The sequence below is a fragment of the Leishmania panamensis genome (genome assembly GCF_000755165.1).
Source record: "Leishmania panamensis strain MHOM/PA/94/PSC-1 chromosome 35 sequence".
In the NCBI taxonomy this organism is placed as follows: domain Eukaryota; phylum Euglenozoa; class Kinetoplastea; order Trypanosomatida; family Trypanosomatidae; genus Leishmania; species Leishmania panamensis.
This window is the reverse complement of record NC_025882.1, coordinates 1,503,310-1,527,551: the sequence shown is the minus strand read 5'-3', so window position 1 is coordinate 1,527,551 and position 24,242 is coordinate 1,503,310. Positions and strand designations below refer to the sequence as shown.

General features: G+C 55.6%; 7 protein-coding genes across 7 annotated transcripts, besides 2 other annotated features; all 7 read right to left on the bottom strand.

Moving 5' to 3' along the window:
• Positions 1–1,549: 1,549 nt before the first annotated feature.
• Positions 1,550–2,149, bottom strand: LPMP_354250 (hypothetical protein; the record flags this gene model as incomplete). Its single annotated transcript, XM_010705056.1, has 1 exon — positions 1,550–2,149. One exon carries the CDS (start codon positions 2,147–2,149, stop codon positions 1,550–1,552), a length of 600 nt encoding a protein of 199 aa, XP_010703358.1.
• A 3,092-nt stretch (positions 2,150–5,241) lies between these two features.
• On the bottom strand, positions 5,242–5,676 carry LPMP_354240 (hypothetical protein; the record flags this gene model as incomplete). Its single annotated transcript, XM_010705055.1, has 1 exon — positions 5,242–5,676. The coding sequence occupies one exon, from the start codon at positions 5,674–5,676 to the stop codon at positions 5,242–5,244; it is 435 nt and encodes a 144-aa protein (XP_010703357.1).
• A 482-nt stretch (positions 5,677–6,158) lies between these two features.
• Positions 6,159–6,646: a repeat region.
• Positions 6,647–7,625: 979 nt separating this feature from the next.
• Positions 7,626–8,171, bottom strand: LPMP_354230 (hypothetical protein; the record flags this gene model as incomplete). Its single annotated transcript, XM_010705054.1, has 1 exon — positions 7,626–8,171. The coding sequence occupies one exon, from the start codon at positions 8,169–8,171 to the stop codon at positions 7,626–7,628; it is 546 nt and encodes a 181-aa protein (XP_010703356.1).
• Positions 8,172–8,708: 537 nt separating this feature from the next.
• LPMP_354220 (hypothetical protein) lies at positions 8,709–11,786 on the bottom strand (the record flags this gene model as incomplete). The annotated part of the gene is made up of 1 exon (XM_010705053.1): positions 8,709–11,786. The coding sequence occupies one exon, from the start codon at positions 11,784–11,786 to the stop codon at positions 8,709–8,711; it is 3,078 nt and encodes a 1,025-aa protein (XP_010703355.1).
• A 1,344-nt stretch (positions 11,787–13,130) lies between these two features.
• Positions 13,131–17,534, bottom strand: LPMP_354210 (glycosyl hydrolase-like protein; the record flags this gene model as incomplete). The annotated part of the gene is made up of 1 exon (XM_010705052.1): positions 13,131–17,534. One exon carries the CDS (start codon positions 17,532–17,534, stop codon positions 13,131–13,133), a length of 4,404 nt encoding a protein of 1,467 aa, XP_010703354.1.
• A 1,298-nt stretch (positions 17,535–18,832) lies between these two features.
• Positions 18,833–19,136: a repeat region.
• A 346-nt stretch (positions 19,137–19,482) lies between these two features.
• LPMP_354200 (hypothetical protein) lies at positions 19,483–20,766 on the bottom strand (the record flags this gene model as incomplete). Its single annotated transcript, XM_010705051.1, has 1 exon — positions 19,483–20,766. The coding sequence occupies one exon, from the start codon at positions 20,764–20,766 to the stop codon at positions 19,483–19,485; it is 1,284 nt and encodes a 427-aa protein (XP_010703353.1).
• A 1,214-nt stretch (positions 20,767–21,980) lies between these two features.
• On the bottom strand, positions 21,981–23,570 carry LPMP_354190 (hypothetical protein; the record flags this gene model as incomplete). The annotated part of the gene is made up of 1 exon (XM_010705050.1): positions 21,981–23,570. One exon carries the CDS (start codon positions 23,568–23,570, stop codon positions 21,981–21,983), a length of 1,590 nt encoding a protein of 529 aa, XP_010703352.1.
• Between the last annotated feature and the right edge of the window lie 672 nt (positions 23,571–24,242).

Genomic DNA, 24,242 nt, shown 5'->3' with positions numbered 1-24,242 from the left:
CTCGTCGACTCTGCTCGTTGCGTGATGCTGCTGTTATGCTTTCCTTCCCTGTTTTGTTTCCTCGCCCAGAAGAGGAGCACACAGCAGCAGCAGCAGTTAAAGCAAGCAATACGTATAGATGTGTATATATGCTTGTATACATGAACACAAACAGAGGAGGCAGGGCAAGCGGAAAGGGCAAAGGAAGAAAAACAAAAGGAAGCACAACAGAGCTGCTACCGAGAGAAGGAAAAAATCTTCACACATGCTGTCGCGTTGAACCAATGTGCGTGGCAACACAGCTACCAGTTAGGCGCCCTATCTCCAAAAGCACAAGCCCGCGTGCGCAACACCCTCTTGAGTGTCCACAGCACAACATCGGGCGCACATCACCTACAGGAGAGAGATACAAAAAAGAGAAGCAGATGATGCAAGAACAACCCCCCTCGCGCGCGCCAAACAAATGGTGAGGAATAGCATACACACAACTGCATATACGTACAGCCGCTGTCAAGGCACAGTGGTATTTGCCGCTCATAAAGAAGTATAGAAAAACGAAAAGGACACGGGAGGGGCAACGGCTACGAGACAGCATAGGAACATATAAGCCAATGAAACCAGACAAATATGGTCAGGGAAAAAAATAGGCAACAGAAAAGACAATGACAATGACAACGATGACGTGGCGCCCCTTTACGTGACCTTGGCTCGGGATGTGAAAGGGGTAGTGAGCAGAGAGTACATCATAGAATAAACGTTGGTGCTGCTTGTTGGTGAGTCTGTGCCGCCTTCCTCATGGTTGTGTGTGTGTGTGTGTGTGCTGCAGGACACCGTATTGCATGACACGTCAAATTTTTCCGAGTGATGCAGCCACGCACGCGAGTTCACACGCCTCGAGGCGGCAGAGAACAAACCGCTGCACAGGAAAAGAGGGTAGAGGGGGGAGAGGAGAGGTTGGCGCATCCAAGGCTGCACTATGTACAGCAAAGTAAATGCGAACAAGAATGTAACACAGCGACAACAACGAAAAGAGCTATACATAGTCGCGCCAGCACCCATCCACCTCAAGCCACAGCACTATATATAGATATATATCTGTGCATACATACACCTACACAAACACGAGTTGAAGCTGCACAAAAACTGCGTAGCTGACGTAGAGTACACAACGGGGTGTGATTCGACGGCACCCCTTCGGTGTCTGTGTCTCTGTGCCAGTGGCATGTAGAAAGGCGTGGTACTGCAGAGCTTTGCCCTCCACTTTTTTAAATCAAAATCTAAGAAAGTACTTGAGAGAGAAGTAAGGCAGAAGAAGAATACCAGGACGTCCAAAACGAGGGCGACCCTCTTTAGAGGTAGAGAGCAGAGATTGCACACCGAGGAAATGAGGAGGAGAAGACACATGCAACGAGGACGTATAGCTGCCAGGATCCACGAGCTCTTCGCAACTCCAACCCCTCCCCATTTTGTATGTGTGTTTCTTTTCTTTCACTAATGCTTTCGCTACTTCTCCTTCCGCGCTATCTCGAAGTGGTCGCTCTACCAACTTCATCGCCCGCAGTTCAAGAACTTAAGCTTTACCGCACCAGAGTTGCTGGGTGAAGGGGGTGATGATGAGGCAAATCGTATACCCCACCAGCGCAACTACATGAAGAGAGAAGGCACTGTCGAGCTTGTAGCCCGCGCCCTTGAAAATGATGGTTGTGAGGTTGCCGTCCGTGGCCAGGCTCGGGCAGAACTCCTTGCCATACGCGACGCCGGCAATCACGATGACGCACAGCTCGCAGAGCATGGCGAGAAAGAGAAACATAAACAGCGGCAGTTTGACCTTCAGGCGGCAGAAGCACTGCAAGCAGGACACAAGCACGGCGTAGAAGCCGAAGACAGTGCCACCAATCGCGAAAGCTTGCATGGAGCGGAAGACAGAGCGGAACTCCTCGCAGCCGGCGTAGTTAATGCGGACCGGATAAGATGTCGGCACCTCTGTCACGTTCTCGCCCGTCACGCTCACCGTTCCCACCTTAATGAACCACAGCGACACCTCCACCTTACCATTCTGGTTGTAGTTCGTAATCTTGTTCGAGTACAGGGGCAACGGCGTCGTGCCGATGAAGGCGATGACAAAGAAAAGGAGAATCAGCACCAGCAGAATAAAGCGGATGAAGAGCATTTTCGTGAACGGAAGACAAGGCAAAGAACGACAGTGGTGCCCTATACCAAATGGCGTGTGTGTGTGTGTGTGCGTGTGCGCTGTAGCTAATTGACCCTCCGACACAAGGTGTAGAGCGAAAGGGGAGGGAGAAAGGGTGAAGTACAGCGAGGCAACTTGGATCTTGGAAAACGCGCCACAAGAACTAATAAAGATCATAGAAAATCAGAAGGGAAGCAAAGCGAAGGCGTCTGTGCTGAGAAGACGTCGTTCAGTCTTTGGAGAGGGGGAGGGAAATGGAGGATGGCGCGTGCGAGGAAGGTAAGTGCACGTGAAAGAGGAGAGGCCGAGAGACAGAGGCGAAAGACCAAAGCACTGCCGCTCTCTCTCTCCTTCTCGTGCGTGGGTGCGCGTGTATGAATACCCTCCCCGCACCAGGTGTAGTTTAGGGGGAGGCATCCTAAATGAAAGCAAAGGCTTTTCTGCTCCACGAGCTCTCCACTTTTTGATATTCAGAAGGACTCCTCCGTTACACTCCTGATGTGCACTCCTTTCGCTGTTCTTCTTGGCTTGTTTCGCTGTCACCCGTGCATGCGGGAAATATCGAGGAAAAGGCAACGCACTTTGTAATCATCGATCAACTGTACCCATCAGCGTGCGGGTGAAATATATTCTGCTCTTGTGAGATAAAGAAGAGGCGAGAGAGTGTACATGCGTGCAAAGACGTCCGAGCCGCTGAAAGAATGAAAACAATTACCGTGGCCAGAGGGAAACCCCCATGAGTACTCCCATAGCCACGGCGACAACCAACACACCCGTCCCCCTCCCCCTCCCTCCAAAAAATAAATATGACGGCGCACACCGCTCGTACACAGTGGCGATGCCTTGGAAGGAAAAAAAAAGAGGAAAAAAAAAAAGAAAAGATGTCGGGGCAGGGGGGGGGAAAGCTGCCAGATGCAATGAAGCACAGAAAGAGCGCCACGCACACACATTGGAAAAGGGAGCCCCAAGGACAGTTTGGCTCTACAGAAGAGGAGGAATGGGGCTGAGGAGCGCGACAGCAGATAAGTAAAAGGGGTCTTGTGGGTTGTTGACATCCCCACAAAACATCATCGCAACATGCAACGTATGAAGGGAGGGGGAGAGGCATCGATGGCAAGGTGTTCACACGCACGAGAACTTGACGAAGAAAAGAAACATCAGAGAAGTGGGAGACAGCGAGCAGGCAACCATACACACAAAAATAACCATGCCTTCATCCTCGTCGCCGTTCCGGCCACACAAGGACGGGGGTAGCTACCTCACTCCCTCCCACAGCTCTGAAGACACAGAGAGGGTCATATAAATAGATGAGGTAGGAAGGAAAGAACGAGAGAACAAGCGAACGAAAAAAAAAAAACAGAAAGAAAAGAGAGAGCCAATGTGAACGAGGGGGAGTGCAAGGAAGGGTGAAGTCCGAAAACGAAAGGGAGTGCATGAACAACCAGCGAATACACTAAAAAAAAACGCCAAAGTAAAACAAACAGCAACATAAAAAAAAAAAAGCGAAACAGGCGCACGAATAGAGATGGTTTGGTGCGACATCGGTGTGGATGGCCTCGCTTAGATGACCCCATGCGAAAGGGGCGAAAAAAGAGAAGGGTCGCGCATCAGGTACTTACCGTGGGGGTATCGCACATACCCATAAACGAGGGAGAGAGCGGAAGAGCGAAGAGTCAGAAAGACAGAGAGGGGGGAAGGCGGTAGGTGGGAAAGAAAGAGGAAGAAATTTCCGCCAAACAACCGAAAAAACGACGACGTGCATAGGATAGCACGGCACCCATGGCCGCTAAAGAAGGAGTTCGTTGTGGTGGGTGTGTGGGCATCTCTCTGGAAGGGGTAGGCGCTTGTGTGCAAGAGGGGGAGCTGGTGCTGCGTTGCAGGGCACCATCTTCATCCTTTATCCAGTCGTATTACGTTCCTTCCGCCTCGCCAATGCCTACCCCCTCCAAAGCTTTCCTCCAGAGGAGCTCGACCCTGCTAACTTGCAAGAAGAAAGTGACGAAACAGAAGGGGCTCCTCAAAAGGAGCGGAAGATACCGGCAATGAGCAGATGAGCATGGAGTACATCGCACAAAAAAGGGCGGGGTAGCCAAAAGAGAAGGTGCGTAAGGAAGCTAGACACGGAAAAAAAAAACACGCCTACCCGTGGGAATACAAGACCTGCGGGATAGCGGTGGTATCGCGCACGTGGAAGGAAGACAGGGGAGGAGAACGAAGTGGGTGACCCAGTCGTAAAGAGACCGTGCACTCGTAAAAGAGAGATCAAGAGGAAAGTAAGAAGGGAAAACGTATAGAGCGAGGGAGTAAACAACAACAGAAAAGCGAAGCTGCACATGTACTCACGCAACAGAGAATCGAAAGGGAAGAGAAAAATACAAAGAAAGAGACGCATATCCACAACTACGCAGACAGCGCAGGCACCTCATACTCACATAGCCCATGTCTGACCCGGCATAAACTCGTATACCCACACACTCGCACACACAATCGTAAGAAGCAGACGAAAAAGGGTCAGACGCAAAAAGCAATGCGCTTAATCATTAAGAGCAGAGAAGACAAAAGCCAACAGTATCATGCGATTCGCTTCACAACGTGCAACATCCCCGCTGGCGGCCATGTTGTAGGACGGGGAGGAGGGGGGACCTCCATTCGCATCTCCACGTCTTGTCTCTTGGGCTGCTGCTAAGTCTCCCCTCGGTGCGCGTCGCAAAGATGTGCCACGTCCCCCGCCCCTCTCTCTCTCTGCAGTCCCTTCACTTCATTCTGTCGTTCGTGTCACTTTTCTTTTTGCCTCCTTGGCACCTCATGGCTCAGGCAAAAGCGCTGCTCCCTCTCCGAGGCACTGCCGTCTCTTCCACCATTCCCGCTCTCTCGTGGAGAGGAAGGAGAGAGCGAAACGACGGGTGAAGGAAATGACAGCAGAAGAAATGGTAACTTCACATATCGAAAAGGGGGCCATCAAAGAGCAAAAAAAAAAAGAAAGCGTGAGGTGTTTGTCGCTCTCTCTCTCTCTCTTTACATTCCATCTTCGATCTTCACATTCTGCCCTCCCTTCAGTGCCTCTTTTTCATTTATAAGAATACCGTCATGATGGAGGTGACAAGGTATGTTTGGAAACAAATAAGAGCAAGCGCAAAGCCGCCCATCGGAACGGCCAGACTTGTGAATGGTGGAATCTCTTCAACCTCACCATAGCACGCGCCATCGAAAAGAATTCGGAATATCATGGCCACCGTCGTTGCCGTGAAAGCGATAGTCACCCACAGGAATAGCCACAACAGCGGCAGGAACATGCGGGTAAAGAAGCTGGAGACTGTAAACACCCATACAATGAATCCAGTGAAGATCGAGAGGAGACTGAAAATCTGCATGTGCTTGAAGAAGCTTCGAAACTCGGCGCAAGGCACATCCTGCAGGCGATACAGCTGCGAGATGTTTTGCGGCAGGAATTTGTATGGAATCTCCACATCGACGTTTACCTTGATTGACCACATCTTTACATCCATCTGCGCCGTGACATTGGCGCCGTGGATTGTTTGGTCCACTTTAAACCATGTGGCAGCTATAAAAGTCTGAGCTCCAACTATGCGACTCGCCTCTATGTTGAGGATGCGAATAGTGGGGGTGGTAAAAAGCGACATGACTTGCATCATGCAGAGCAGAATGAGAAGAATGAAGTAGGTAATGCTTAGAGCGATGCGCAGGCTGACAACGGTGCTGAGAGCACCGACAACGCGCCGCCCAAAAGAGCGCTTACCCTCTGTGCGGCGATCTGACCTTCCCATGTTTGACTCGCGCGTCATTTGAGTGCGTTTGAGGCTTCCCTCCATGTGTATGTGTGTATGTGCGTCACGAAGAAATTATCCCTTCGGTGCTGAAGTGGGTCCCAGCAGCACACGGTAGAGAAGAACGAAGAGAATCAGGAGAGAGACTAGGGAGAAAGAGCGCACAGCAGAGAAAGAAAATGGAAGGAAAGTTGCTGTTGTTTTTTTCCATGTGCCCATTCTGTCGTAGAGAATGAGCCACACTCCACTCTGCCCCTCCCCCCTGGCCCATCGCCTGGTGCGGAGCAGAGGTTGGGAGACCCTACAGCAACGCGCCCACTCAGACACCGGAATGCGGCCCCTGCCTCAGACTCTACACATCCGCTCTGCAGGTCGCCTCACAGCCGCTCCCATGATGCCGGCCACCACCTGGTGATCCTTCAAGGGGACTCAGGCTGCCCACATCAGTAGGCAGCGAGGGCCGGCTGGGGCACGCGCGAGTCACGTGGACACTCTGCCCATCATATGGGCGACACAAGCATGCTCCCTGTCCGCGGGCCGCTCTGGCCTCCCCCCACGTCGTAGGCACCTGACCCGCCCCGACCCGAAGCGCTTCTGCATGGGCAGGGGTAGGGGACTGCTTTGCTCCCTCACACACGCGCAGAGAGCGGGGTACCGGACATCCTGAGAGGCCACGCGCTGAGGGGCTCCTTCCTCCCCCACTACAACCATCACTATCAGGGGTGCGTCGACGAAAAGAGAGGAAAAGCCGCTGTGTATCCCACTGATAGGGGTAACAGCAGACAACAACAGCTAAGCAGAAACGAAGGGCCGAAGCAGAAGGAGGCCTCTTTAGACTTTCGGGTGGAAAACAAATGAATGCATCACCGCTGAGCCATAGGCACGCGACGCTGGTCATAGCGTAGACAACAAAGCCAACAGTGTGTATGGAAAGGGTGACGCAAGGCAGAGATAGAGGGAAAGAGATGGGAGCAGGATAAGAGGGCAGACAAGGTAATGATGGAACAGCTATGTGCTAATGTTTTCTCATTTTCGAAGTGTACGATTCAGCTCGTGGAAAATGAGGCACAGATAGGCGGGGGTGATGATGTAGGTCAAGTACTGAGAAGAAGAGCGCATCGACTGATGTGCGTGGGCATCTGTGCGGACGCACACGTCGACACATTCGGAAAGAAGGAAACAAAATGGTGTCACGGACGTCTATGGCGCATGTGAGACCGTTTCTCACCTGCGACGGCCTTCCCTCATATTTGAACCTTTTTCTTCAAGCGGACTGCGATTACTACAAAGCGTGTGACGACACACGCACACAGAAAGAAGACTCGACCACGCACACACCTCATAGTTGGATCGACCAACCTCCACCAAAAGGTGCTGCCCAGCGGTCCCAGCAACTTCAACGTGCCGTGCGATGCGCATCGGCGATGCACACACATGCAACGCACCCAAAAAGCAGGCTTAAAGGATGACCTGTGTAATGGCATCATCACCTCACGAGACAGCAAAATACAGAGGGTGCGAAGGGGGTGCAGGCTTCTGTGTCGGACATGACATGTATGCGTGTGTGGGGGGGGGGGGAGGGGGGTGCTAGCACTGCTTGCCATTCCACGTAAGCGGGGAGCCTTTGTAGTCGTCCTCACACTTTACTCGTCGCATGCTTTTTGCTGAGTTTATTGAGCTACGGTGCTACTACCACTGCTGCTAGTATTGCGCTTCAGCTGCCTCCACTGCTCCGGAAACTGTGAAGGGCTTGTGCGGTGAAGCGGAGTCGCCACCGCGGGACCACGCGGCATCCACATCCAATGCGTTGGACTGTTTGCCTTGTGCCAACGCACCAGGAAGCGCCGCTTTGCGCGATGGTTCTGCTTGTACAAGTTGAGCGGAAACTTCGGCTCAACGTCGCCAAGCACTGGCATGAGCGGGTGCTGCGACCATTCCCGGTGCAGGTGGCGGATCTTGCTGAACTCCTCCATGCGTCCAGCAATAGTCTCGCGCATCATCCAGTCGCGCAGTTGGTCGAGCTGATCGTAAGTGAGCCGGACGGGGCGCGGAAGCCACTCCACAGGACCCTTGTCGTACCACGCCACGTTATCGCTAGGCTTGCTGCGCATCTTGTTGTCACGGCCCAGGCCATTGCGTTTTGGCTTAGGATGGGTGGTCCCAAGGATGCTGAACTTCTCCGGCGTCGCAGTGCACACTAGACGTGTACAGCGCATTTTTGAGGCCAGCGGGCGCTTGCGCCCAGCGAAGCTCGGAGGGATCGATGTGAAAACAAGTAAGTCTGCGTGCCACCTGTACTACTGCCGCTCCAACGCATGTATGTGTTCTTGGGAGTACTTTTTTATCTGTTTGGTGGTAGTACAGATCGCTGGAGTGATCACCCACCGTGCGAAGTAAGAGAAACAAAGAGAGAAAAATGCAAGAGGGCCTAGTGATGTGGTGATGCAGCAGTGTAGAGTTGCATCAAGCCATCGTCAAAGCGTCTCCGAAGACAGGGATGCAGCCAGGGCTTGTGCCGATCGTAAACCGTAAGGCGTCGCGTAGCTGTCGTGAGTGACATATCATACTGATTACTGTTCTGCGTTGCCAGAGCACTGCCCCCTCTGTCCTCTTCCTCATCTGCCTCCCGACTGGGTCAACATCAAAAGACGAAAGAGGTGTCAACAGAGAAGTACAGCATATTGGCAGCGGTGCATGTGTGTGGGTGTGTGTGTGTGTGGTAAACAACGCGAGTCGTTGTCTCAGAAGGTCATTCAGAAAAAGAGCCGCTCACGCCGAGGGCGCAGAAACGCGCAAACGCTTGCCGCGCCATCTTCCATGGCGCGTGCATATAAAGCTGCAAACACCGATGGATCGACAGTGGTACTACAGAGAAGAGTGCTCAAAGTACCATCGGCATCTGTACCTCTTCCCGCACTCCCTTTGCCATCTAGCGCACGCAGTACAGCAAGCACGTCGACCCAAGCTCTCCGGGCCATCAGCGTCAGCAGCACCCACTGTACCCAGTTACCAACAACGCTAGTCGTGGCCGCCGATGCTGCACCGGTGGGTGATACGGCTGAGGCACCACGAAGCTGCATGCATGTGTCCCTCACCACCCGTGCCAACACACGGTCGAGAGAAGCGCTAAGAGACAGAGAAGAGGGAGAGACGTCAGAAGGTTTGGCAACATTCTCGCCTGTGGTCGATGCTGCCGCAACGCTTGCCTGCGCCTCTTCCTCCGCGTAGACTCCCAGGCGAGTCAGCACAGCGAGCGTACTCAACGATGATGGAGACAAACAGAAAGTCTCGGCGTCAGGTGAAGACAAGGCACCGAACAGCTGCTCCACTCGCTTCAGCGTCTCCTGCACGCAAGCAGTCGTGCCATCGTAGAGTTGCGACCAACTCACCTCGATCGCCTCCCGACGTTGCTTCTCTGCCTCGACGTTGTCATAGGCGTTATGGCTCTCATTTGGGGTGTCGTCGCCATTCTCTGCGGCAGATGTCGACGTGTGCTGTTGAACACACTGCACATAGACAGCTGCACGCTCTGCCTGGCGTCTTGCGACACCGAGGGCGAGAACCGTCAGACAGCTTTCGACCAACTGCACCCGCGATGTATCCGCGTCACCACTTCCACTGGTGGCCTGCGACACCTCTTCCCGCAGGGTTGCCGTCCACACATCCCAGGCGTCCTCCTCGGGTGCTTCCTCCCCCTCATGCCCCTCATGCGCGGTGGCTAGCCTCGTGGCAGCTCGCCGGTACGAATGAAGTGCACGCGCGTGGAGCAAGAGCAGCGTCGCCTCCGAGTTGCCCATTGTCGTGTCGGTGGGCGCAGCTTGGGCTAGCAGCGCCTCATCACCAGTGGCAAGACCAACATAGAGCCCTGCTTCAGCGTATTGCTGCGCCGTGGTCTCCTCTGCAGGGTGTGCGAGAACATCACAGAGAAAGGAGTGCATCGCAGCCGTGGCACTTGCGTGCTCATCGTCACCTACGGCCTGCTGTCCTCGTGCATAGGATGACACAAGTGCACATGGCAGTGCCATGCACAGTAGACCGTCTGCCTCTTCACTTGGTGCCGGCTGCACAAGCGCCACAGCAGACATGCGATGCAGCTTCGCGTCATCTGTAGTGAGTAAGTGGCGGCTTTGCTTCTTTGGGGGACCCTGAAGAGAGCGCAGCGAAGCGGCGACACCCAAAATCAACGCGCACGTGTCGTGTAGGTGCCACAGAGCAGCCTCATACTCTGCGCACAGAAGCCCGTACTGAAGTACGGAAAGGCTGCCGTTGACAAACTCACGCACCATTGCACGAGCCTGCATCTCAGCAGCGCCGCGGTGTACCACATCTTCTCTCTGCTCAACGTCAGAGACGGCGTACTGACACCACGCATCTTCGTTCAGGCAGACCGGAGGCAGTTGCATTCCGCCCTTCAGTTCCGCTGCACCGTGCTCCTCACCAGCACTCGTCGCTGAATGTGTCAAGAAGCCAAGACACACAGTGCGTAGCAGCGTCTTCAGCAGCGGCACGTCCTTCGCCTCTGCTGCGCACTGGGCCAACACCAGCCACGTGTCCAAAAGCGCTCGCAATGGCGCCACAATGGCCGCCTCCTCGCTCGGGAAGAACGGCGGTTCATTGCAGAGCAGCGCGTGTGGGAAGATGTTCGCCGTCTTGGCAGGCTTTGACGAGTCTTTTCTGCTCTCAGCAGCGCTGAAAGGCGGTGCTAACGACGGGGGTGCGTGAAACGAGTAGAGCGGCGTCACCGACATGAGAGCGGTGCGCACAGCCAGTGTCTGAGCCTCCGCTTCAGGCAGCCAGATGGCATACCTGCCGTATTCTCCTCGGTCCAAGCGAGGTGAGCTTACGTCTTGTTCCTCCTCACTTCCTTGCCCACCGTCCACCGCCTCTTGCTCCTCCTCGTCTTTGATTTTATTGGTCCTTAGATTGGCAAACGTCAAGTTCATCGCCTCCAATGCCTGCCACACAGGCCACACGTGCTCCGCAAGCAAGTGATCCGTGTATGCCTGCGCCACCCTGAAAAACTCAGTTTCTGCCGCGTTAGATGCCGGCCAGCTGGAGTGAAGGAGGTGGTGGCGAAGGCATCGCTGCGCCGCCGCAAGGCCGTCCTCAAAGGCAATACTCGGATTTTCGTCTAAGCTGCCAGCACTCGTTACTATCAAAGTGCTACTACATGTCAGACTTGCCCCGCTCTCAGGGAGCCGCGGTAGTACCGAGGCACGCAGTGTGGCCGTCAGGTCCTCCAGGATAAAGAGCGGGAAGGGCGGGCCACGCTTCTCTTCGAGCACATGCTTCCGCAGCCACCCGTACACCGCGAGCTGCGGCGCACCGCATTGTATGCAGAGATGCAACATGCGCCAGACAAGCTCGTCGGTGAGGAAAAATCCCTGGTAGTGAACGAGGTCCTCCACCTTCTTTGTCAAGAGAAGAAGTTCCTCTGCTTGGTGAGGTGTCAACGGGTGGGCCGGGAGCTCAGGCGATAGGCCGATGGCTGCTGAGGAAGACGTCGCCTCTCCAACGGTCCTGGCTGCGGTAGTCATCTCCCTTCCTCGCCGCCCCGCCTGTTCTTGCCGACGCTGCAGCTGCATACATAGATCGGCGCACCGCTGCAGCACGTCACTGCGTACTTTGGTGTACGTTTCGAGGGAGCGGGACTTGATGGAGAGAAATTTATCTTGGGGAAAGACGATGGGGTGGAACTGAGGGAATTGAAGAAGCGGCGCCACCTTTTGCTGATGTTTCCCCGGCGAGGGCGACGACGAGGGGTCCATTGGCTGTGTGCGGCCATGCGAGGCGGGTCGCATCAGACGCCGTGGTATTGCCCTAAAAGACATGCTTAGGGTGTATGCATGTAAAGGACTGAAGCGGATAAAAGCATCGGCGAAAGTGAAGATCAAGAGGGGAGGGGGTGGACAAGCGAGGCAAACCCGAAGACAGCGACCTTCGAGCGCGACGATCCATTGGCCTCACAGCTGGGGGAGAACAGGAAGAAAAGCAGCGCAAAAGAAACGCCAGCAGTGAATGCCACTGTGGATTCCACGAACCACATACCCACGCTGAGAACACGAGTAGCCGATGCTTGCGCGCGTTCCTGTGGGTACAATAGCAGTACGAGAACAACAAGAGCACTACACATCTCCATGTGAAAAAGGCTCCACTCGGTACCCAAAGAAACCTTCGCACTTGCCGTCGTTCTTCTATCCATCCTGCAACTACATTCCTTTCATGTCCCTGTGCTAGAACAGCAGAAAGAGTGCGGAATACTGGTGTAGGCTGGCGTGCCAGCGTTTCGAGTTCATGGACTACACAACCTCTACCTGTGGGTGCGTAGAAGCGAGAAAAAAAAAACGAGTGCTGAGACTCGAGCGCATTTGAAGTATCTGGCGGATTCACACACCCACACACAAATTAGCTACCCAAGCAGGCGTCGTCCCAGCGGTCGACTGAAAAAGAGGGGTGGGCGACGACGAGCGAGTCGGTGCACGGTAGGCAACAGAACGAATACAAGAGAGGCTAAAAGAGAGAGATCAGGAGACGATACGAAGACCAGAGGAAAGTCAGGGAAAAGCAGCGATACCTGCAAAAAGCACCCCAAAGTGACCGCAGAGTGGGGGCGCGGGGCTACGCACCCAACAACCAAACGAAGAAAAAAAGAGACTCGAGCGGAGCCGCTGTCAACGCACAGCAAGCGGGTGGGTTGACGCTCCCTCCCCTTCAATGCACCGACATGAAAAACGGCGCCCACAGATGCAGGTCAAGTGCGGTCGCAAGACGACAAGCACCTCCCCCACTCCCAAGAGCGAAGCCGGAATGCAGTCCCCCATTACACAACAACGTCCCCCTAAACAGCGCATGCGAGAGAAAGAGATGGGGGGTAGCTACATGAACAGACGCTGATCTCTAACTCGCAGGGAAGTGAAAAGGGGAGAGAAAAGAGTCACGAGGCACTACACGCAGGGGAGAGTCCCACACAATGAAACGGAGGAAAAACAAGCGAGTGGACGAAAAGCGCTATGTACATGAGTGCCGCATGGCTCGCCATTACGTCGACGATATATATATAAAGAGGAGAAAGCAGCGCTGAAATAGAGGAAGACACGCCGTAAATATCGGCCGAAGCAGCCGCTTCTCCCTCCGCCATCCCCTGCCCACCCCATTCACGCTTACAGCTAGCGTGCCTAATTCATCAGAGAAAAGCTAAAGCTCCACGTGTGACGAGGTGGCACGCGAGCACCGAAAGAGCCGTCCGCGAGCACGGTCTTACGGGCGCCAAACACCGACGCCGCTATCCCTTCACCGTGTACATCGCATACCAGATGCACGAGCACTGCGTGTGCGTCAGGCACATCGTGAGATGCGCAAACACTTGCTCTCACAGCACCTTCCTCACCCGCCTGCACGCCTGGCGTATTGCCAGTGCTACTGTGACGCTCTACGACGACAATTGCTGTCGCTGATGATGTAGATGACTTCCGTGAGAGGCGTGCTGCATCCTCTTCGCTCTGAAAAAGGAAGCGCAAGCGCTGAAGGATGTGTGACGACCAAAGCGCATTGCGTGTGGCTTCATCGTGGGCGTTGGGCAAGCGGAGTCCTCTCAGGTCTTCGCGCGTAAGCGTCGAAGCTTCAGGAAAATCCTTTACCCCACCTCTGTCACCACGAAGGCCCTTGTCTTCCTGCGCGTTCTGCTCCACTTCCAGTTGATGCAGACGCGAGTCTCTGTGCGCCTTTGCACTTGCCAGGCGCTCTTCAAATCCCTGCGGCGCCTCATTCCAGTGAGACACGAGTTCTGCCAATGCCTCCGCACACGACTCGGATGTCTGCGTCACTTCCACTGTTAGTTGTGCAGTGGCTGCTGATGCCCCAGCGTCCTCGTAGAGGCACTTCATGTGCAGTGCGCAGTGGTGCACATTCGGCGGAATGTAGGGCATATACGGCGGCACTGAGTCGCCAGGCTTCATAGTCGGAGGCTGATGCTGACCGTTGTGGCTGCCTTCATCCCAAAAGACGTCCCCTTCGGCAAGAGTGACCGGCGACGCGGCGGCAACACTCCCCGCTACTGGCAAAGAGGGAAGCGCCACAGTGATGGTCCAGTTCGCCCCCATGTGCGTACTGTGCACCGCACGCGTGTCAACAATCGCCTCGTCGCTTACGTGCGCGCTGCTTGCCCGAGACACGATAACGTTTTGAGTCGCCACAATGTGGCCACTGCGCAGCAATACAGGCGCAAGAGACGCTGCCACTGGAAGAACCTGAAGGGGGTCAACGTTGTTGGTTGCCAGCCACGCGAGTTCCTTAGATGTGGGTCCGCCATTCTGTGCCGCTCTTTCCCACCATGACGCACGCCCAGCGGCAGAAGAAACGGAGCCATGCCACACTCCTGTCCACAAGTCGAAAAAGCCCGTACCAACCACACTGCGGGGGCCATCGCTCTCCCGTACATCTCGCAGGGGATGCACTGGCTGAGTTACAGGACACACAATCAACGCACTACCTGCAGTGTAGCAGGTTGGCGTGCTCATATCCTTACTGGGCGGCGACACCTCCGACGAGGTGAATGCCAGCGGCGCCAGGAATATGCTCCCCTCCTCGCTGGCGTGATAAGCGGCAGTGTAGAGGTAAGGCAGGAGCGCATAGCGGGCGTAGATGTTCGCGTGGATGGCTTGGCGGGTGGCTGCAGCGACAGGAAGCCGCATCCACCACGGACCAGTCGCTAACGGCTGCAATGAAGCCGCGCCACCAGTGTTTGTTGTGTCCGCTGCCACCGCTGACTCGTCGGTATACATTGCACCAAAGTAGACACCTGCTGCATACCACCTTACCAAGAGTTGCTCCATCTCCTCCATGGCCCCCCGTGGCGACGCAGACGACACCGTCAGCTCACCATTCTTTTCCGCAGCAGCACCGCCATCACCACTGCCTGCAACCCCTGGCACAGGGGTAGTGGGTGTCGCCGCAGTGCTCGGCGCATTCGCTAGCTGCAGCAGCAGCAGCAGCAATCTCGACGAAAGACCACCCGCGAGGTTAGCGCCGCTGAACGGAATGCCGATAACACCCAGCTGAGCACATTGACGCACAGCTGTCTGAAGAGCTCCCCAAGCCTCCCTGAGAATCGATGCCGGGTCGGGAGGCACAGTGTCAGCGCACCGTGGCTGTGTCTCCACTCGCACCACCGCGTACCGCTGCGTACCGACAAAGTAGCTCTCAGTGAAAGTCAAAGCCCGTCGGTGATAGTGAGTACGACGCAGCATGCCTTCGTGTGTCGCACGCGCAAAGTGAACGGTAAGCAGCTGATGCACTTGGTTATGCTGAACACCGCCATGATGGCCTACGTTCATCGGCAGTACCTCGCCCTCTACCCGCAATCCAGGTGGCAGACACAGGAATGCTTCCTCCCCTGCGGTAGGCACCGAACTCGCCCGCACGATGGGCGCGCTATGATGAAGGCTGATGAACGTGTGGTTTGAGGAGCCGACGTAGCGCCGGTACTTGAGCATGCCGCTGTACCACTTGCTTGCCGCAGGGCTGAAAAAGTCGACGACGTGGCTCGACACCCCATCCACGCTGAGCGCCGGCCACCCTGCCGTATCCACGGCGCTCAGCGACACAAAGAGGCCACCGCGGCGGCCCTCGAGAAGCAATGGAGAGCGACTCGTGATTGGGACCGTGGGGACGCTGCGCGAAATCACGTAGCGCCTGCCCCCATACCACAAGTTAGACTGCATCAGCAGTGGATCCGGGAAGCGGGTGTGGTTCCACGTGAACGGAGTGTCTCCCGCCGCCACTGCGGAGTTAGTCATCCACACACTGTCCAGCGGCACACCGGCGTTTCGAAAGGCTTCACTAAGATCCTCTGCAGCCTGCTGGGTGGTGACGTCAGCGCCTTGCAAACCGTGATGATACCCCAAGAGAAATCGTGGGGGAAGTGTCGGGAATCCGGTGAGAGTGTAATACTGCCGCAGCACCTCCGCTGGGGTCGGCCCCGGAAGCAGATACAGTCCGGTAGCGCCTGCGGTGCCGCGCAGTCGTACACACGTGCGCGGCGGTACGTGGCCGCCGGTGGGGGTCGGCGAGGTCAAGGTAGAGATAAAGAAAGAGCCAGGGTGCAGCCACAGCAGTCCCATCGTTTGGTGCTCACCTGCCGCTGCACCCTGCTGCACGTCTGCAGTCCTGCCGTAAGAGAGCTCCAGATAGAGAAGGGGTACAACGCCGCTCAGTCGTGCGCCTCCAGACGACAGCCTCGTCTCTCCACCGACCATTAGCTCCACTTCCTCTGACATGTTCAGCGGAATCACGTTGAGCCCGCCTTCCTCCGCCACCGCGCTGGCACCGGCAGAGCCGCCGTGAGTGTGCACCGACAAAATGGAGGGGCTCAAACCATAGAGCCGAACAATATGCGTGCTGCACACGTTGGCCTCAAGGGTAGAGGTGTAGGGGTCTCCTCGAGCTCCAGAACGTGTCTTCTCGCTTTCCTCTGTGTACAAAGAGGCGTCCAAACTTGGCCGACTGGGATGCACAATGTCGAGGGTGATCTCCAATGCCTCACCGCTGGCCGGCGCCGTCATGTGACCGGTGCGCCACTTCACCAGCGTGGTCGCGGGGATCACATCGGAGTTCACCGCAGTGGAGGAGGCTGGAGACGTGGCGCTGCGCCGAGGAGCGATGCTCAACTCCAGCAAAGGAAAGGGTAGCAGAGAGGTGCCATCACCTGTACTATGGCTTGCATTACCGCCGCGCTCCTTCGCGGCCGACGCCCGCAAGCGTGTGTCGATGCCTACAACCGTCGACTCCTTGTTATCACTGCCTGGCTGAATCGCCGCTACCAAAGGCTCTAAGCCTTCTTTGCTCAAGGCGCTTTCCACTAGCAATTCTTCCGCGGAGACCAGTGTCGTCGACTCGCGAGGAAGAATACCTACGATGGGCAGCATGGTCTCCGTCGGAGCAGCCCAAGTATTTCGTGACGAGCGCTGCCGCAACAGACGCACCTCAACATGCTTCACAGGTGCTACTCTCCTCCGCGCAAAGACCGGCAGCTCCTCATCGACGTCTGCCGCGGCGGTGGCCTCGTCGCCCTGGGAGCCACGCCCCATCAGCATGCGTTCATAGGCTCTCCATGATGCAAGAAATGCAAACAGCCGCGGCTTCTGCGACACAAACGCGCCGGTGTCCGCGTGGGCACCAAACGGAAGCGCAACACGCACTTTGCCAGCAGAGGTGAAGGCAGAGTGCAGCCAAGACGTGTTGGGATGGGAGGCGTCGCCAGTCTTGGGGTTGAACCACACCGCACCTACTCCGCTTGATGACTCGGCTACAGGGGCACACGTCGTCGAAGTAACGGAGGAGGGCCTTCGAAACGGGATCGTGCCATCGGCATCAACCTCTTCGTCCGCCATATGCTGTGTCAGTGGTGAAAAGTGCCGCTCGCCCGGTATCTCAACCCCTTCCCTGCTCTCGTAGGCAAAAAACCAGAGTAGCGCGATGAGACTGAGAGTTACAAGGACTGCGAGTGCGAGGGCCGAGCGGAGTAGAAGGTGCCGACTACGCCTGTTACGCACCCCTCGGAAGCCAAAACTATGCTTCGCCATTACAGACCGCCCACGTCTCAGCGCCCTTTCGAGTTTACGTATGCCCGTAAGTCACATGCAGTTCCTCCGACAAGACCATGAGAAGAGGGGATTCGCGAGGACAAAGTAGGGAGAGAGAAATAAAAAGAGAAGAGCACAGCGAGAGAACGAAGCCACGACAATACCCACCACCATCACTATCGAAAAGGGCGAGGTCAAAAAATGCGCCGAAGCTGCGGGCTACCGCGGAGTGTTGGATACAGAAAAGAAGTAAACGCACACACACATATATATATTAACAGAGAAAGAGAGTATGTGCCACAAGTTGATAAGAATCCCAACAGAAGGAAAGGGTTTAAAAAAGTACAGACGATTGGGCACAGCAACAAGAATACAAGACCAAATGAGCAGGCGTAGCGCACTCAGGTATGCAGCACAGAGCCATTGAGGGTGTGGTGAAAACGCCAAAGGAGAGAGAGGGAGGAGCGAAGTAGGAAGAGCGAGCGAATTGGTTGGACACCTGCGTTCCTGTTATTCTGAGCACTGCTTCCTCTTCTAAGCATGTTGGAGATAGAAGGGGCTCTGCGAATCCCCCGTGCTGAGTACACGCCGTGCACGCTATGTCGACTAGAGTAGCGTGAAGGGGAAAAAATGAAGTCCAGTGCACTCGCACCACTTGAGACACGGGAGGCCGGCGGCTGCGTACTCGAGAGGCAGAGAAAAGGAGGAGGGAGTGTGAAGATAAGGAGAGAACACTGAGAACGAGAGAGTGGAGACTTGAACACAACGTTGATGTTACCGTCTCGCGACAAAGGTGCGGTGCAGTCGAGGCATGCGCTACTTTGTCCAAAGAGGGGCTGTGAACGAGTGAGGACGGCGATGAAGGGTCCATGCCGCAGTACAAGCGCGCGTTCAGCGCTGCAGACTCCGTTACCAACCAAGAAAGTGGAGGGTACGTTGCTGTTAGGTATGATTGACATCTTCGCACCGAAGTAAACCACTCGCAGCGAGCCGCAGGTGGCACATGGGGTGCCGATGAGTGACAGGTTTGTTGCTTTCCTTTCAGCATTCGCTGTCCCTATTCTTTCGTGCCACAAACACACGCGCGTGCCATTCTGTGCGGATGTCTTCTGCAGAAGAGGCGTGTTTGCATCGATCCTCTCCCATTATTACAGTGCGTTACTTTTTTTTCCCACTGTGTGCCCAGTCTACCACCGGCAAGTCAATCAACGTACACATATACAACCTCAGTTCCTCTATTCCTCAGTGTTGCTTTATGCCGACCATCGAGGAACTGGGCCTAACTAGCACTGTTTGCTGTCGCTTAGCTCACCGCATTTCCACAGTATACAGCGCATGCTAGGCCTAGGATCATGCTCAACACTGCCACAACGCAGCAACGGCAAGTAGGAGGGTGAGTATACGTGTTGACTCGTCGACACCATTCGTAGTGAGCTGCGAAAAGCGTGATCAGGGACTGCTCCTTTCTTCGTGCAGAGCGCCAGACAAGCTCTGTCCGCTAACACCAAGAGTCCGCACAGCCGTACCTGGGGTGAGGCTGCTTGGCATCCCCCACAAAGAATGGGTAGCGGTCCCTGATCTCACGCACGCTGAGGTGGCCGGCTTCATCAGGGAGCAATCGAGTGACGCACAGAACAACGCAGAAATGAAAAGGAGGGACGGGAGAACGAAAAGGGGAGGGGATTGAGCCGGTGAGAAAAGAGAGGAGAGCACAAAGGTGTCACACACGCAGACAAGCACAGACATCGTCAGCCCTCCTTCCCCATACACCCGTTTGGCTCTTTAGTTTACATCATGAAGAAACACAGCGAAAAGAAATCAGAAAGAGTTCGACGCTGGAGCAGCTGAGGAAATCGCAGAGGGAAATGTGCGTGTAAGTAGAAGTGCAGAAACGCATCGTCACAGCCACCCACAAACACATAAAAGAAACCGTGCCGCGCTGCTCTCTCTACCCACCGTCTCCTGCTGCTACATCTTCGATCTCTAGTAAGCTTCGCATGTTCGCCTGAAAACTGGCTAGATAGTCGCGCATGTCGTTTTCAGCGGCGTAGTTGCGCACGCGACGGACCCCCAGTTCTCTTCGTAGTTCGCGCTGGCGATCCAGCTGCATCGCCTTCTCTACTGACAAGGTTTGTGCTACTATGGGGTGTGAGGGCGCCGATTCCAGTGAACGCGGTGCACGGGCGCTAACTGCGCTGGAGTTTTGTGGGTGCAATCTCTCGTCCTCTCGAGGACTCGATGATGGCACAAGTCCTTCACGTGGAATCGAGGGCTGAAATGGTCCCTGCGCCTTCGCATGCGCTGTCAGAGCGTGCTGAACCACTGCTAGAGCTGCTGGCTGGACTGCAGATCGACTCAACACCGCTGAGAGAGGTCCGTCTTTCTGCCGCTTTCCGCCACAGTGAATGGGTGCCGCCTCAACATCGGGGAGAAATAATGTCGCTGAGGTGAGGGGAATACACGGGTGTACATGCTCCGCAGCGCTGCCACTGTTAGGACCGCCACTGCTGCCTTTATTCGTTGCCCGGTGAAATGGCTGAGACTGACGCGCTGTGGCAGTTGACGCCGGCATCGGAAGAGGACGGGATGGTGGCTGCTGTGCCGCGGGGGACTTCGCACTTGCTCCACGAGTGAAGCACATCGCAGGCAAGGTCGATGACGCCACGTCACACTCCGTAGAGTCCACTAGGCCCTGCCCGTCTCCGTTCTGCTCTCGCAAAAGTGGCAAAGACGTAGCCACTTGACCCCATATGTACGTAAAGAGCGTGCTAAAGCCTTGTAGCTCATAGAGGTGGTGCTGGCGCAGGGATGCAGCAGCCGGTGCGTGTAGGCGACGGTCCCACTCCGAAGGAAACGCACGCACGGACGGATCGGCCACGCCGCTAGTGAAGAGGCGTGTCACTGATTCGGCGAAGAACTGCAGCATCTCACCCAGCATCGAGTGAGCCCCAGCGGCAGCGAAGGTGCTCGCCACACGTCTGCTCGTAGGGCACTGGCGCGTGATGCTGGCGGCCGAGAAAGACGCCGGCGGCCAGCCTAGCACCCCCGCGTTGCTATCCGGCGCCGTCAATGAAGTGCATGGATAGCCAGACTCGCGTAGAAGCAGCAGCAGTTGGTCGGCTGTCGGAGAGGGTGGCAGAAGTGAGCGGTTACCGATGATGTGCTGCATGGCCGACGTGCCGTCTGCCAAAAAAGCTGCTGGCTCAGAGAAGCGACTGGATAGGCACCGCATTTTTCTCTTCCTGGTAGAGTTAGGCGAGTGAGAGGGAAAAAGGTGGAGTGTGGGTGGCTCAGGGGGCTCCTCGTTGCCATGCCAGAAAAAGGGAGCAACAAAAGACCAAAGAAGGTGTTGAAACCCCAACAAAACGGTACGCAGGCGATAGGCTCGCTTGACGCAATGAACGTGGCTGTCTGCCGCGGTGCCTCGCTCTTTCCTCGCGCGTATCAGCCTGCACGTATATGCGTGTATGTTGTCGCGTTGACAGCCGAGACGAGGATGGCCACAAGAGAGTACCTACGCCTGAAAAGACAATGTCCGATATTCCGATAAAACGAGTAGCAGTGGATGCCCTAGCGGGGGTTGGAGGCGAAAACGCTCGCATTCACATGAAGATGGCGATCTTATAGAGGAGGAAATCGAAAATGAAGAGCTAGAGCGCGCCATCGTACAGAAGTGAAGCAAGTCACCTTGTTTCATCCTTGAGAACGCGTCTCCGTCTCCGCTCTTTCGCAGCGGTTGAAGTAATCTGTAGTGTATGGCCAGTATTATACGACAACGGGTATGCCACTTCTGAGCATCGGGCTACCAGCGAACGCCCGTCAGCTTTTTGCGGCGGGACGCTGTAGGGGAGGGGGAGGGGGTAACTGACTCAGGATTATCACGATGCTTAACCACTCAGGAGCAGCAAAGCGACCGTCTCGCCCCCCCCCCCCACTCCAGTGACACCACTTGCAGCTCTTGTGTTACTTTCAGTGGTGCTTTCGTCGTCGTTCGGTGTTCTTTTCCTAATTGCTTCGGCCATGTACACAATGTCTGGCAGGCACACGCATACACAACACACACACACAGCAGAGGCGAAACTTGAGCACCAAAAGGGACTCCATCAACCATCACTAAGGAAAAGAATAAAAGAAACAATGTGTAGAGCACACGAAGACATCCGTCATTTTATACATGCGTGAGTGCAAAATGGAGAAACACGCGAAGTGAGATATACATCCAAGAATGATGCGACAGCGATGGCATTCCGCCACCTTCGCAAATCAACTCTGAACGCAGGAAACTGTGGACGTGTGTATGTTGAAGTTAGCGAGTAGGCCGGGAGACCAGTTTCGTATTGTGGCGACATGCCGACTCAGCGTAGCAGCGTATGTCAGCCGGAAAGCACCACTCCCCCTGTCAATTCGTGTCTACGAGCGCACAACTGTTTTTGCCACCTCTCTATTTCATTGCAGACCTCGCCTTGCGGACACCTTGAAGACGGCATCACCGTGTAGCGCCTGCATCACCTTCTGGTCGACGCTACGCTGCACGGCTGCCTCCTCCCTTGCGGGTGAGAGCGGGCCACTCAAGGCGTGCGATCCAGCGCCACCGCTCACAATCCCGTTTGTGATGCTCAACTGACACCCCAGGCAATCATGCCGCTTTACTGCGAAGCGGCGGTGGAAAGACGAGACGGCAGCACCTAAAATTGATGCTTCGATGCTGGCCTCAGAGGGCGCAGGTGCAGCGGCAGCGGCGGCAGCCGTTCCGGTGGCGTGGAAGCTGTCACCTTCAGCCGTCTGCTGCCCTCCGCGGGGCTTCCGGCTGGCTTGAGTAGTACGAGACAGGGTCGCCGGTGATCCTGACTGGCTAAAAAATGAACTTTTGAGAGGAAGCCCTGGCGTCGTGAGCGGTTTCTGCGGTGGGTGGGTCAACGACAACTCCTCCCACGGCACCGTCGGGGACGCCGCTAGAGCAGTGGCCTTAACCTGATGACTGCGCTGCACAGGCTGCGAGGCCGCCAACTCCGGCAGTCGTGCGCCTTGGACGAGAAGCGTGGTGCGTACCGTGGTCCCCTCCGCCCTAGGTCGTACTGCAGTCGTCCTGTCGGACGACTGCAGTGAAGCGACCGTGAGAACAGTGGGGGCAACCGGACTGGGGCTTCTCTTGGCCGTGACAGCGATGCGCTTCAGACGTGCTGCACGGGCGTGGTGCCGAATATCGCTCTCCAACTTCTGCCCTGACACGTAGGCGGCCACCTGCGCCATCAGCGTCTCATCCTCCGCGGCGTTACTGTCTGATCTTTCTTTAGCTAACTTCACAGTCGGCAGTTCTGGGCTTACCAGACCACTCTCTCCACTGTGGCCGCATACGCCCCTGCTCGTGTGCAGCGTGTTATGCACTGATTGCTTTCCCGGTGGAGGCTCCACGGAACGTTGGTAGATACTTGGAACACTACAGGTCGACACCATATAGTGCATTTGGGCGGTGCGGCGAGCATAGGAGAGCTCGTCCTGGCGCTTCGCCTCCGCTTTGCGCAACGTGTCCTGCTCGACTTGGGTGCTGAGTGCCTGCGCAAGTACCTCTGACGAGCGTGCCGTTACCACCTTCAGGTACGCTTGCTGGGCGTAGTAGTTCGATTTCGTTTTGCGACTCTGATAGCCACGGTAGCATGCCTGAATCCGTGTAGCGAACATGTCAAAGACGGCTTGCAGGTAGGCCATCTGCCGCACTGCCGCCCGCTCCACGTCAAGGTGCTTACGCGTTGCGTAGCTGCGGTAGACGCGCTGGATTAGGCATGCACTACTCCGCAATGTTAAGAAGGCATTCCGCTGCTGATACATTCGAAACGTCGCTTGAATTTTCACTGTGGCATCGATCTCCACTGGCGCGTGAGCGGAGGCATCTTCCAACGCACTAAGTACGGCGTTGACAAGGCGGCAGCCATACGCAGGGGTGATGCGCGAGTAGTGGCGGCACAACACATCCAGCTCCAGCCCCGACTGGCCCCTGCTATTTAAGTACTGATAAATGAAGGCGGTGTCTGGGCCCATCCTCACTGCCGCAGTTGATTGTGTTTCTCACTTCTTCTTTGACGGTAAGCATATATTGTGGCACTGGTGAGAGAGAGAGGGGGGGGCAAGGAACGGGATGTAGAATGAGAAGGCGTGTAGGTCCTACCACATTTGAGCCACTCACTGCTAGATTGGCGTCCTTTCAAGAGACTACAGATGGTTGCAGGCAGAGTTCTCTGCGTGTAACTTCAAGAGTAGAATGTAAGACACACACACGTGCAAAAGCGAACTGACTGAAGATAGCGTGCTGTGTACGCCCTCATTAGCAAGCAAAGCAGCGAAGCAACTATGAAGTCTTCTGCGTGAATTTGGGGACGAGAACTCGTATCATCAGCGCCGAGTGGAAATATCCACGTGATGCTGGACGCACCCTTAAACCTACTAACAACCCCTAGAGAGCAAAGTAAGACCTTCGCACGTGCCACAGTCCACACCACTTTAAAGAGAAAAAGCGCCGTTTCTCTCTCACGCTGCCGCTGACACGCACCTATGCACTTCCCCATCCGTCGGCCTCACAGTGATTAACACAAAGTGAGATCACGTGGAAAACTAGAGTTCCACGTCACCATCCCGCATAACCTGATAGAGAACCACGGACTACACCTAGGCACTACAATAAAGCAGTAGTCCCACTTCTTCGCGAACATCGTG